This window comes from Carcharhinus amblyrhynchos, chromosome 8 (assembly GCF_965287045.1).
Source record: "Carcharhinus amblyrhynchos chromosome 8, sCarAmb.v2.hapA, whole genome shotgun sequence".
In the NCBI taxonomy this organism is placed as follows: domain Eukaryota; kingdom Metazoa; phylum Chordata; class Chondrichthyes; order Carcharhiniformes; family Carcharhinidae; genus Carcharhinus; species Carcharhinus amblyrhynchos.
Genome location: NC_137331.1, coordinates 97,541,755 through 97,555,336, shown reverse-complemented (window position 1 = coordinate 97,555,336; position 13,582 = coordinate 97,541,755). Strand labels below are relative to the sequence as shown.

The 13,582-nt window shown below is 38.7% G+C and overlaps 1 protein-coding gene across 1 annotated transcript in view; it reads right to left on the bottom strand.

Moving 5' to 3' along the window:
• The window catches only part of zc3h3 (zinc finger CCCH-type containing 3), a 276,956-nt gene that overhangs the window by 182,439 nt on the left and 80,935 nt on the right, over nucleotides 1–13,582 (bottom strand). The window contains exon 3 of the mRNA XM_080194548.1: nucleotides 10,436–10,595. Coding sequence (XP_080050674.1) covers nucleotides 10,436–10,595 — 160 coding nt within the window. The remainder of the gene's footprint in view (nucleotides 1–10,435; nucleotides 10,596–13,582) is intronic.

The window sequence follows — 13,582 nt, the reverse complement described above, 5'->3', positions numbered from 1 at the left end:
TTCATGCAATTACCATTTATCTGTCGACTGATATAAGCCTGTTTTGGAAAGCTAACCTCTTTTCCGCAAGCTTTTTCTAAGAGAACGCAAGGCATAATAACACTGAATATAAATGCACGTCTTTCAACTTCACCACTTCAGGAAGCTTTTACTTTCTACCAAATTAAGACCTATGGAAAGATGTGCCTGATATTTAGCTGAGGCTTGCACCTGACAAGAAGATACGTTAAGTAAACAGATGCGACATAGCAGTACATTTATGCTGTAATAGAGATCTACAACCTTAACTTGGTACACGTTTGTTGGATAATTTCAATCAGGAAGCACAGGCTGGCAGGCAGATAAGGTAGCTCGATTCCCTCTGACTAATGGCCTCATTAGAGTTTAGAGAATACACAATAAAAAAAACTAAACAGGGTTATAAATGTAAACTTGAGCAATGGACAAGACAGCGTTTGTGTGTACACAGCGCAATAAAGGAAATATTTTACCTTAGTTCAATGTCTTCAATACTAATTGATTGCATAAGACCTTCAATAAATGAAGCAAGTGTAGGTATTACACAAAGCACACTCTCCTCTCCAAAGCTGGGAGTGCAATACCTACTTAGGGCACCCAATGCCAATGCCCTTCAGGCTGGTCTCTCCTTTTTTCTGTAACTTAATCCAGTTTACAACTCTTAGTGCTCCTCCAATTTTGACCCCTTGCACATCCATGACTACAAGTGTTCCACCATTACCAACAATGTGGGGGAATGGGGCAGCAAAGCATTGCTTTGCATATATCTTAGTTTCCTAAGCTGAATATGTAACAACAAATGGATATTTAAAACATAAAAAAGAGCAGTGCAATTCAACCTCACAATGAGCATGCACATCCTGTTCACTGTATTGGTGGTGCAGAAATCAGTTTGGTTTGTGAAAAACCATATTGCATCATCAAATGTCCCAACCTGTATGAATGTAGCATTGCAATGCGACCTTCACATCACATTTGAACAGGATAACTATCCACATCCTTGATATCAAAATACGCACCCGCACAATGCAAATTTATACGATCAATGGATATTTCTTTTGATTCGTTGATATCCCAAATTGCCACGATTTCAAGTTATTAACTTATTATGGCCAAATGATGATTCCTCTGAAAGACAATGGTGAACCAATCAAATTGCTCAAAACATATTTTGGAAAAATTTGACTCTTCAATACTTTCCTCAGCCCAGGGAATTCAGAAATCCTCCTGTGAGTTGTGGAGTTTTAACTCTATGATGTGTATTTGTATTTATTTAATAAAGAAAACAGATATCCTTCCCAGAGCCAGGCTTAACTACCTGTCGAGAGGAAGTAAGGATGCTGTTCTGATGATGGACTGTTTAACCAAAAAACCATGGTGGGAAGAATGGGGCTGGGAGGGTTGAATGTGATTTGGGATTGTTGGGGTGGGGCTGCAGGGGAAATGAAGATCGCAGGGAGATGTTGGGAGGAGGTATGGTGTCAGAAATCATGGGAAGGTTCGAGAAGATTAGTAATCCAGGGACATCAGACAAGGTAGAGAGACGGAAGAGTTTGTTGAGGGAAGGTTGTGGAGGTGGGGGAAGATTTACAAAATAAGCCTATTGACCTGCCTTCTATCAGACAAGCAGTGCTGTAATTACTTATGGATCTAGCCCCCTCTCACCTCCTAGTCCAGAGGCCAGGGGAACCCAATGCATTAAAAGTATGTACCACGCTAAGATGTGGCTGCACCACTTACATAAGAGATTTCACCTTCTGAGCGTAGACTGGTCCTCTTACCCAGTCTCAGAAATGCATATTTTAAAGGCAGGTTAGGTTCCTGTTTCAGAGTTTTAACATTTAAAAGTCTACCTGAGTCAAACCCACCTGTTTTTGGATTTTAAAATTTGACCCAAAATTTCAAGCCATATTTCACAATGACACGTTCAAGCATGCTCATGTTACGAACCCTACTTCACATTTTTGGAAAAAGAACACTTTAGCTTCATGTTCTGTTCATAAGATTTTAATGAGCAGAACAGAGATCTAGTGTGCAGATACATGATGGGAGAGCAGCCAGTCAAGGCCATTAGAAAGGCAAATTGGATTCTGGATCTAATAGCGGAATGAATAAAAGCAAAAGGAGTAGCATTGAACTTGTTCATGACTTTGGTTAGATACTCCATTATCTGAAGAGCATTCTTTGGTGTCAGTACTGCAAAGATCAACCAGAATACAATTAGAATGCGGAAAAACATTATGAAAGCTGAAAAAACGTGGTCCTTTTCCAATTGAGAATAGAAAGTTAATGGGGAATGAAACAGACATTTTCAAAATTAGTCAAGGATTTGTGAGGACAGTGACAGATGACATTGGCTGATTATTCCAAAGGGGGACGTAGGCTGAAGATAACCGAGAGAATGAAGACCAAAGTGCAAATAATTTGCTCCCCTCTCCACAAAGTTATTACAGCATAGAAATATTTAAAGTAAAGCACAACTGCAATACAAATTAAAATACAGTATGCCAAGTAGTCAAAAGAAAATATACAAAAACTGGCGGTTAAAGCGGTTAATAGGATTAAAATACCACAAGTCTGGCTGAACAGCTATCACTACCATATTGTAGCATATCAAACAACCTTTTGTAAAATTCTATAGACTTGTGATTTGAGTCACTATATTGATTTTATTTTAAGTGAAGGTCATATTAATGGCTAATGTTGATAATCTGACCGAGAACTATCAGTCGACTTCAGAGAAATGCCGCAGTCTGAGCATATTGTACACAATTTATGAAGTGGAGTTGCCGATGTTGTACTAGGGTAACTAGTCTCATAACACCAAGTTAAAGTCCAACAGATTTATTTGGTAGCATGAACTTTTGGAGTTTTGCCCCTTCATCAGGTGGGTTCCCCTGGTCCCTGGACCGTACTTCACTGTCAACACCAATTCTGATCTAAAATCTGTTTTGCAACTAAAACTGTGTTATCTAAACATATTCACCAACTACAATTTAGTTTTGTTGGCAAATACAGTAACAGCAGATTTGCACTTAAAACCAGGCTTTAGGCTAGGACACAGGTTGATGTTCAGAAGCTGGCTGGATATGCAAGAAGTTATATTTTCATGTTGATCGTATCATCCCAACACCACCAGAATTCCATGTTAACGTCTTCAGACCCTAGAACTCCCAGTTAGCAGATCATGTTATCTTCCAGTGCTTCAATATCTTGAAAGTCCTCTGCTGTCAGCCTCTCCATTGCTACCAGATTGTAACAGCTCCTCAAGGTGCAACCAAATGTGAGTCCTTCAACAGGGCACCAGATCTCCCCCAAAAGGTGTCACAAAATCAGATCCAAAATGGTACTTTAACTCTTCAAAAGGAGTAGGCTGCCTATTCAAACAAGTCCATGCACACCTGTTTTCACTAGGTCTGCTCGGCACACTTAGAATTTCACACTTCTTTGCTATCAAAATCAGAATTCAGTGGAAGCAATTGATGATTTAAATGGCCAGCTGCCTCTGGAAACCAAGAATACATGGAATGTAAATTGCTACTTTTATAAAAATTCCTTCATGGGTGCAAGCGGTCTTCATTGGGCCAGCATTTTTTGCCCATCTCTGTGGCTTGCTGGTCATTTTAAAGGGCTTTTAAGAGTCAATCACATTGCTGTGGACGTGGAGCTCATGTAAGTCAGACCAGACAAGGGTGGCAGATTTCCTTTGCTAAAAGATATTAGTGAACCAGATGAGGTTTTGCAAAAATGGTTTCACGATCTTTGTCAGATTTTTTTTTACTGAATTCAAATTTCACCATTTACCATGGTGGCATTCAAAGCAGTGTTCCCAGTGCATTACTCTGGGTTTCTGGAAAAGTGGTCAGGAACAGAGAGACCTTAGAGTGCAGGTTCACAAATCCCTGAAGAGAGCAAGACAGGTGGATAAGATCAAAATGGCATAGGTTACTTTCTTTCACACGTCAAGGTTCAGAACTTAAGACCAGGGAGGTTATGCTAGAACTGTACAAAACACTAGCAGATCCATAGCTAGCGTAGTATACGCAGATGTGGTCACCATTATTACAAGAAGGCTGTGACTGCACTAAGGAGGAGATAAGGATTTGAGCTATAAGGAAAGATTGGAAAGGCTGGGGTTGTTTTCTTCATTTCAGATGGGGCAGAGGCGGGGTTTAATTAAGATGTTTAAAATTATGAGGAGTTTTAAGAAGAGTGGAATCAGAAGGACTTATATCCACTTGGCAGAGAGGTAAACAACAGGATACACAGGGAAAAAGTTGGAAAGAGTATTTTACTTCACCCAGATTATATTGTCGATCTGGAACTTACTGCCTGATAGGGTGGTACAGAGAGAAATCCACATCACATTTAAAATGTTGAAATGCACTTGAAGTGCTATATTTAAAAAGACTGTGAACGAAGACCTCAATAATAGGATTTAGACTGGATAGAGCTCTTTTTTCAGCCAACAGAAGCACAATGGACGAATGTACTGTAAATATTCATTTTTTTTAAGATCCTGCCACTCTTATTGGTCCCTGATCATGTAAGCAACCCCTATCTAGTCCTGCAGTACCACAGAACCTTCATTCCAAATGCTTCCCAAGATGGATGCAACATCTCAGTATATCTGTACTCTGCTGACCTGGAATCCAAGTCTAGAGAAAAATGGTATGTAGGTAATAAGGAAAGAAATGAAATTTTGGCATTAATAACTGAAAGAATGCAGTATAAAAGTAAGGAAGTGTTGCTGCTACTATACAAGACATTGGTGAGATCAAACCTGGAGTACTGTGTACAATTTTGGTCCCCTTATTCAAGGAGGGATGCAGTTGCATTAGAGGCAAGTTCAGAGGAGGTTCATGAGATTAATTCCAGAGATGAGGGGTTTGTCTTACAAAGAAAGATTGAGCAGTTTAGACCTATATTCTATACCATTTAGAAGAATGAGAGATCTATGATAAAAGGTATTGACAAAGTAGACGTACAGCGAATGCATTCGCTCTAGAGCAAGAGGTCATAATTTTCAGATAAAGGATAGCAGTTTTAAAATAGAGATGAGGAGAAACTACTTCACAGGGGTGCATGTCTGTGGAATTCACTATCCCAGAGCGCGGTGGACACCGGGCAATTGGGTAAATTTTTAATCAGTAATGAGTTGAAGGGTTATGGAGAAAAGGCAGGACAGTGGAGTTGAGGCCAAGATGAAATCAGCCATGATCGTACTGAATGACGGAGCAGGCTTGAGGGGATGAATTGCCTACTTCTAATTCTTATACATAAGACCCTATGGCCTAATTTGTCCAAAAGAAAGCATCTGCTGAATCACACATAGTGACCTCTAATTTTCCACATGCTAACAGCCATCTGCCCTTGTGATAACAGTATAATAAAGGCTGCTAACTTATTATTTGCAAGGGAAAATAGAAGCACCAAATTAAATTCTCAAAATACTGAAAACATGGAAAACTAGATTTGATTTATTCAGTCACTGCAAATCAGTTGTCCTAATAACACGTTGCATACAATGTGGTATAATATTTTTCATTTTTATGAAAGTTTTATCTGTATACATAACTCATCACATAGCAACACAGAAGATCGGAGCAGGAGGAGGTCATTTAGCCCTTCAAGTATGCTCTGCCATTCATTACAATCATGGCTGATCATCCAACTCAATAGCCTAATCCTGCTATTTCTCCCCATAACCTTTGATCCCATCTGCCCCAAGTGCTATATCCAGCTGCCTCTTGAATACATTCAATGTTTTGGCAAATACATTCAATGTTCTGGCATCACGAGAGATCAGCTAGTACATATTTATTCCCTCTGTCGCTGAGGATGGGCGAACGTATTGTTTTTGTCTTGTTAGTCTGTTTATCTGAAAGAATATATCCCTAAAATAAATGCATGGATTTCAACAAAACCTGGCATATAGATCAGGTACAGCTCAAGCAAGTAAGTTTTGGCAAACATGTGGATCCAGATCACAGAATTTTTCTTTTAAGGATTCGGTAATATTGGGAGATGGGGTGAATTGACTTGGTTTTTTTAAAGAAATGTTGAGAGTTCTTTTATTTAGAGTGCTGTTGATTGTTTTAGGCTGCTGTGGACTGTCTCAGTTGCTGCGGTGGATTTTGTTATAGCCACAGAATATGAGCAGGTAGTTAACATAGAACATAGAACACTACAGCACAAATAGGCCCTTCGGCCCACGAGTTGCGCCGATCACATCAACACCCACCAATCCATAGACCTATCTATAACCCCCAATCCCATTAAATCCCATATACTCATCCAGAAGTCTTTTAAAAGACCCCAGCCAGTTCGCCTCCACCACCACTGACGGCAGCCGATTCCATTCACTCACCACCCTCTGAGTGAAAAACTTACCCCTAACATCACTTCTGTACTTGCCTCCCCGCACCTTAAATCTGTGTCCTCTCGTAGCGACCATTTCACCCGGGGAAATAGCCTCTGAGAATCCACCCTATCTATTCCTCTCAACATTTTATAAACTTCTATCAGGTCGCCTCTCAACCTACATCTCTCCAGGGAAAAGAGTCCCAGCTTGGATGTAGATTGGCCTGAAGTCTCCTCAGTAAGAGGGACACTTTTGATAAGATACTTCTTTTTTTCAGATTTGTAGTTACAGAGCATCAACTAGGCAAGGAAAAGCCTCAGGGAAGAACTGTGCAATTATAATAGCATTGAGTTAGCATAGCATGACTGAGGTATACGCTCAACTGAGTGCCTGTTTCTCTTGATTAATTTTGCACCAGGCGTGCATTTCACACCTGAAAGCATTGACTAAAGACCGCAAAAATAAAATTTGAGCCAATCAGTGACAAATTATAACCAAATGGTCTTCACTCTCCTCATCAATAGCAGCAGTCCAATTATCTCAGTTACTGCCTGCTTATAGCACTTCTCCACTTAAACAACACTTCAGGGCATTAAAAAGGGGCAGGTCAGGCAAAATACTTTTTCTAATGTAACAACAGACAGCCTTTCTTCAATACAGTCCCTTTACGCCAACTAGAAAGGGCATCCAAGATGGAAAATACTTGTAGTTACTGTCTCACTGTGTTCCGACATGGAACATTCAACCTTCACGTTAGGTAAATAGCCTTGTTAAACAGAGAGCTGCCAGCAGTGGCAGTTATTCATCAATCAGCTGAAAGTAGTTGGTTCAATAGGCATTAATTAGAGTAGCAGGAAGCTAAGTTAGATAGTGGCTCATCAGAGGCACTATATAGGGAGACAGGTTTTCAAATCTCAGTAAGTGGATGCATGGAGAGGAGACTGCTAGAAAACTGTAGATGAGCATATAGTTGGGAATTTCTTTCACATGAGAATTTGTTATAGAAGGGTAATTGGTGAGTTTTCTTCCTTTGTCTCCAAGCTAGGAGAGCTACTTTGGCTCTTATAGTATTAAATTAAAAGATGCTCAAAATATTGCAAAAAAAAGTAGCAAGTTTGAAGATTGGGAGTGCTTTGGACACCAGCAAAATGCAGTCAGAAGGTTGATGAAAAGGAAATAAAATAGAATAACAACAAATACAAGAACAGATTACAAGAGTTTTAATAACTAAAGAAAAGCAGCAATTCAAGTAAACATTGGTCCCTTAGGAGCAGGCACAGGAGAAATTATTGTGGGGAATGAGGAAATGGAAGAGACTTTGAACCAACAATTTGTTCATAGTTGAAGATGCAAGTTACATACATACCAGAAACAGAAGGGAGCATAGGGGCTAATAAGAATGAGAAAATTAAAGTAATGAATATCAGCAGAGAAAAAGTATATTAGAAACTTAAGGGACTAAAATCTGACCATTTTCCAGGACCTGATGGCATAAACCCTAGAGTTCTAAAAGAGTTAGCTGCAGAGACAGTAGATGTGTGAGCTATTATATTCCAAAATCCCTTTGAATTGGTAATGGTCCCACTAGATTCGGAATTGGCAAATATAATTCTGCTTTTTAAGAACAGGAGAGAGAAAACACGGAACTACAGGTCAGTTAGCCTAGCATAATTTGTCATGTAGGGTGCTGGAATCTATTGTTAAGGAAGTCTCAACACTGCACTTAGAAAATCATAACATTAAGAGTAAAACCATGTTGACTTGTTCTAAAGGAAAACCTTTTTTGACAAAATTAATGAACTTTTTGAAGATGTAAATAGTAAGAAAGATAAAGAGGCACCAGTAGATGTAGTATTACCTGGATTTCCAAAGACATTTGCCACAAAAAAAGGTTACTAGGCATGATAAGGGCTCAGAGTTGGGAGTAACATATTAGATTAGGGTGAGGATCAGTTAAAGATAGCAGAGTAAGCATGAACACAGCATTTTTAAAGTATCATGCTGTAACTAGCAGACTGCGTTAAAGATCAGTGGTGGGCCCCTGCTATTTACAATGTTTTAATGTATTTAAGCACGCTGATAATACCAGGTTAGGTGGAAAGGTGAGCAGCGAGAGGATGCAGAGACTGCAAAGAGATGTAGAAATTTAAGTAAGTGGGCAACTAATAGTATAGGGAAGTCTGAAGCTTTTCACTTTGGTCATAAGAAACGCAAAGCAAATTTTTTTTTTTAAATGTGATTTTTAAAAAAGACTTGTAAATGTTACTGTTCAGAGGGACTTGCATGTGCTTGTACAAAGAATGCTTGCGAATAGTATTTTGGCTTTTCATACAAGGGGACTAGAGTACAAGAATAAATGGGTTATAGTCTAATCGTACAGGGTTTTAGTGTGACCACATCTGGAATGTGAGTAATTTTGGTCTCCACATTCAAAAAGGGATATAATAGGCAGTACAATAAAGGTTCACTAAATTGGTTCCTGGGATAAGAGGGTTTTCCTATGATGAGAGGCTGAATAAATTGTGCCTATGTTCTCTCATTAGAAGAATGAGAGGTAAACTCATAGAAATCCTAAAAATTTCTGAAGGAACTTAATAGAATAGATGCTGGGAGATCATTTCCATTGGTCAGGAAACTAAAACAGGAGGCACAGTCTGAGCATTTGGAACTAAGATGAGAAATTTCATCACTCAGTGATGAATCTTTGGAATTCTCCACCCCAGAAACTCCACTGTTGAATATGTTTAAGACTGATTTTTAATGCTTCAGAAAACAAAAAGGAATACAGGGAAGGAGTGAGCAGCAAGATGGAGTTGAAGCCCACCATCAGCTATGATCATAGTGAATGGTGGACAACATGTTTTTTCCCATTGAGTCACTGCTGTGTGTCTGGAGTCACAAATAGGCCAGACAAAGATGGCAGGTTTCCTTCCCTGAAGGACATTAGTGAACCAGATGGGTTTTTAAGACTATTGACAATGATCATTATTGGACTTGTGAATTCCAGACGTTCTGAGTTTAAATTCCACCATCTGCCATATTCAAATTTACCTGATTTGTAATAACTGATACTATAATTTTAATACTTCTGGTTTTATTGAGGCAAAAGTTGTATGAAAGTGTTTACAAAAACAAGAGGGATAAAGTGTTCAGTAGCATAAGAGATAAAACTAAAGCAAATTACTTGAACTTAAAGTCAACAGGAAATGCTTATTGGAAGTACCACAGCTGATGCCTAAGTAACTAGTTTAAAAAGTTTCACGGTTCACCACACAGCTGAAGCAGCAATTACAGTAAGGGACTGAGTTTATAATCCACATGTGTTTACAGGGATCAACTTCACTCAAATGAATTTTACAGACCAACTAATATGATTCTCATTCCTGTCTGACCTCATCACTGGAGTTATTTTTAAAGCACAGCAAAAAGAAAGAAAAGTTTGATTATGCTGTTTATTATCTAGCTAAACTAAGAGGGTTCAAGGATTTCAAAAAGTTCCCAAGTAGAATTTGATGCAAATTTGTTCTGCTTTTTAAAAAAAAACATGAATACTATGTCTCACAGAAATACAACTTTTTAGTTGTAAAAAACTACTTAATGAACGCACAAATCACAGAAAACAGATGTAAAGAAACATAATGTACATTTTGTACAGCTAAGGACCACTAAGATTGGGAAGAATTGCAAGGGTCAGATTGGCTTTATGACGATCAGATGAGACAGTCTTCTCCATGGCTGAGGGAGTGAGTTTATATCGGGAGTAATTGAGCCCTTTAGCCTAGGTTTATTGAAGGTTGAACACTGCAGCAGTAGGGGTGTTTCAATTGGGCACATCAGCCCCAGGGCAGAACGGATGAAATCAGCTGGAGATCTGCTCCTGATTGCTATTCCACACCTTCTACTGAAAGTAGAAATGTGTGGACTTCAGGCAGCGTCAGGGTGACTTCTTTTGCTTCCACTACTAAAATCTTTAGCCCAGAGGGCACTGGAGAGAATATAGAAACCAGCATCTGACTAAGTCATGCATACTCAATTAGTTTTGAAACACATTACCTTGAGCCGGAGCCATTGACCTTCTTGGTCTTCCAGGACACACTGCATGAGGCTCCTGGCAATGAGTTATTCCAGCCTGTATTCTTCTTCACTATTTTATACCTTGTATTGATGAATCGGTTATTTGAAGGGCTCTTCACCGAGGAGGAGAAAATTAGTCCTGCAAAACATTAAAAATCACTATGAATAAATAAGTTGTACACATTAATAGAGTAATGAACACAATAAGAATTAATAGAAACATAAATCTCTCATTTCACATATGCTGCTGGGTTATAGTACTGGACTATCAGAGTAACCAAGAAGTTACTAGTTCAACTTTACCATGACAATTTGTGAAACCAAAAATAATCTGGATTGAAGAATTTTAACACCATGGCTATGGAGTAAGTATCTCCTCTGGCATAGGAATCCAGGAAAAAGGGATTTGATCTGGGATGTTCATGGCTAATTTCAGGATAAACTTTTTCACTCAAAGGGTTGCAGAATTTTGGAATTCTCCTCAAATACTTTTGAGGCTAAGATCACTGTATATTTCAAAACTGGACTGAGATTTTTGTTAGGAGACATTTAAGGTATGGAGCCAGGGCTTGAGATACAGGTCAGCCATGGTCAAACTGAATGGTGGAATGGATTTAAAGGGTTGAATGATATATACCTGTTCCTATTTTAAATTTATGGATTGAAAGTTGTAAAAGTCTGCCAGCCCCCCGACTTAACCTTGTCAACACACAACTCTGGTCCATACTACAGAGGGGAGGTGGAGGGGTAGTAGTATTGTCACTGGACCAGCAATCCAAATATCCAGGGAAATGCTAATGGCAGGTGGTGAAATTTGAATTCAAAAATCTGAAAAAGACCTAATGATGACTATAAAACCTTAGCTTAGAATCAGAGCAATGTGCTTGACTTTTAAGTGTCTGCTGAAATGGTCTAGCAAGCCATTCAAGTCATGGGCAATAGAGATGGGCAATAAATGCTGGCTCTGCTGGTCATGCCCACATCTCATGGATTAAGAAAAGACTACCCCAATGCTGTATGAAATGACCTAATATAAAATGGTTAATTTGCAATTCCAGGTCTCTGATGGTTTTGTGTTTCAACAATTTAAAAAATTTTGCTATTCTGGCATCTTTCACTCAATGACCATATAATTTCAGCTACTGAGCAATCTATTAGGATTGAAGACAAACAAGTTGCCTGGGCCTGACGGTCTACATAGTAAGGTATTAAAGATAGTAGCTCAATTGGTTACAATACTCCAAAATTTCCGATATGTGGGAGAGGTTCCAGTGAATTAACATTTAACAGTGAACTAAAATAACATTTTTATTCAAAGAGAGGCAAAACGTAGGAAACTATCAGCCAATTAGTTTAACATCTGTCATTGGAAAATTGTTAAAATTCATTATTAAGAAAGTAATAACAGGACATTTAGAAAGTCAAAATGCAATCCACCAGAGTCAGCACAGTTTATGAAGGGTAAATTATGTTTGACTAATTTGCTGGAGTTCTTCAAAGCTGTACCAAGCAAGGTGGGTAATGGCGATCCAGTAGGTGTAGTATATCTGGACTCCCAGAAGGCATTTGATAAAAATGCCACACAAAGTTAATACACAAAGTCAGTTCACACGGGATTTGGGGTAATTTATTAGCTTGGACAGAGGATTGGCTAACCAACAGAAAGCAGAGTCAGGATAAATGGGTATTCTTCTGGTTGACAAGATATGACTGATTTCAATAGGGTTCAGTCCTGGGGCCCCAACTTTTTACAATCTATATTAATTAGTATGGATTTAAAAGGACTATGGTGAATGGGCAGGAAAGTAGAGTTGAGGCTAAAATGAGATCAGCCACGATTGTATTAAATGTCAGACGAGGCTCGAGGGGCTATATTGCCACTCCTGTTCCTAATTCTTATCATTAAGTTCAGATTCCTATTTATTTCCTGAAAATTCATGAATGACCAATGCAGTTCCATCATTTTTCTGAATTTTAACAAAGTTTTTTTCCTCTGATTTTCAAGATTAAAAACTTACTGAATTGGGGAAAACTACAAATGCAAATCTGAGTCTTACATTCTGGACATCTAATACAATTGTGGCTGATCTCATCTTGGCCTCAACTCTACTTTCCTGCCCATTCACCATAGTCCTTTAAATCCATACTAATTAAAAATCTGCTGACTTGTTCCTTAAATTTACTTATTCCATGTCCTGGCATCCACCATGCTCTGGGGTAATGAATTCCACAGAGTCACGATACCTTGAATTTCTCCTCGTCTCTGTTTTACATCTGCCATCCTATATCCTAAAACTGTAACCTCTTGTTCTTTATTACCCAACAAGAAGAAACATCCTCTCCGTGTCTACTTTTTTGTCAATCCTTCTTATCATCTCAATTAGATCTCCCCATTTCTTCTATATTCCCAGGAGTGTACAGCAAAACTGTCCAATTTCTCTCGGTGAGATGAACCCCTCATCTCTGATCTCTGGAATCAATTTAGTAAACCACCTCCTGTGCAACTACATCTCTCATCAAGTAAGGGGACCAAACAATACACAATTTAAGTGTGGTCTTATTAATACTTTGCACAGTAGTAACAATACTTCACTACTTATGTTCTATTCCTTTAGTAATAAATGACAATATTCTATTTTCCTTCCTGATTTCCTGCTGTTACCTGCAGACTAGTTTTCTGTGATTCATACACGAGGACATCCAGATCCCTCTTCCCCAAAACACTTTCTCTCCATAATTTGCCTTTGTATTTTTCCTACCAAAATGAATAACCTCACACTTATCCATGTTAAACTTCATCTGTTAAATTTTGCCCCATTCACTTAACATCATATCTGGACAAACGCTTCAATAGCTAAGTGACACACAAATATCAAAAATGAAGAAAAATATTTATATTTAGTAACTAGTCTGAAGTGCACATATTCCTCAAATTTTCACCAAAAGAACACAACCTTTTTTACCAACAGAGGCCCAGCTATGTTTGATGGCTCTGTTTCGCACCCCCATCATTTCTCTGTGCAGGATCACCAGTCAGTTACCAGCTCCCCAGAATCAATGATTGATGTCTGTCTGGTAGAGGATGGAGCCCTGCACAGACCAGGGTTTAGTGCCATTTTTATGCAC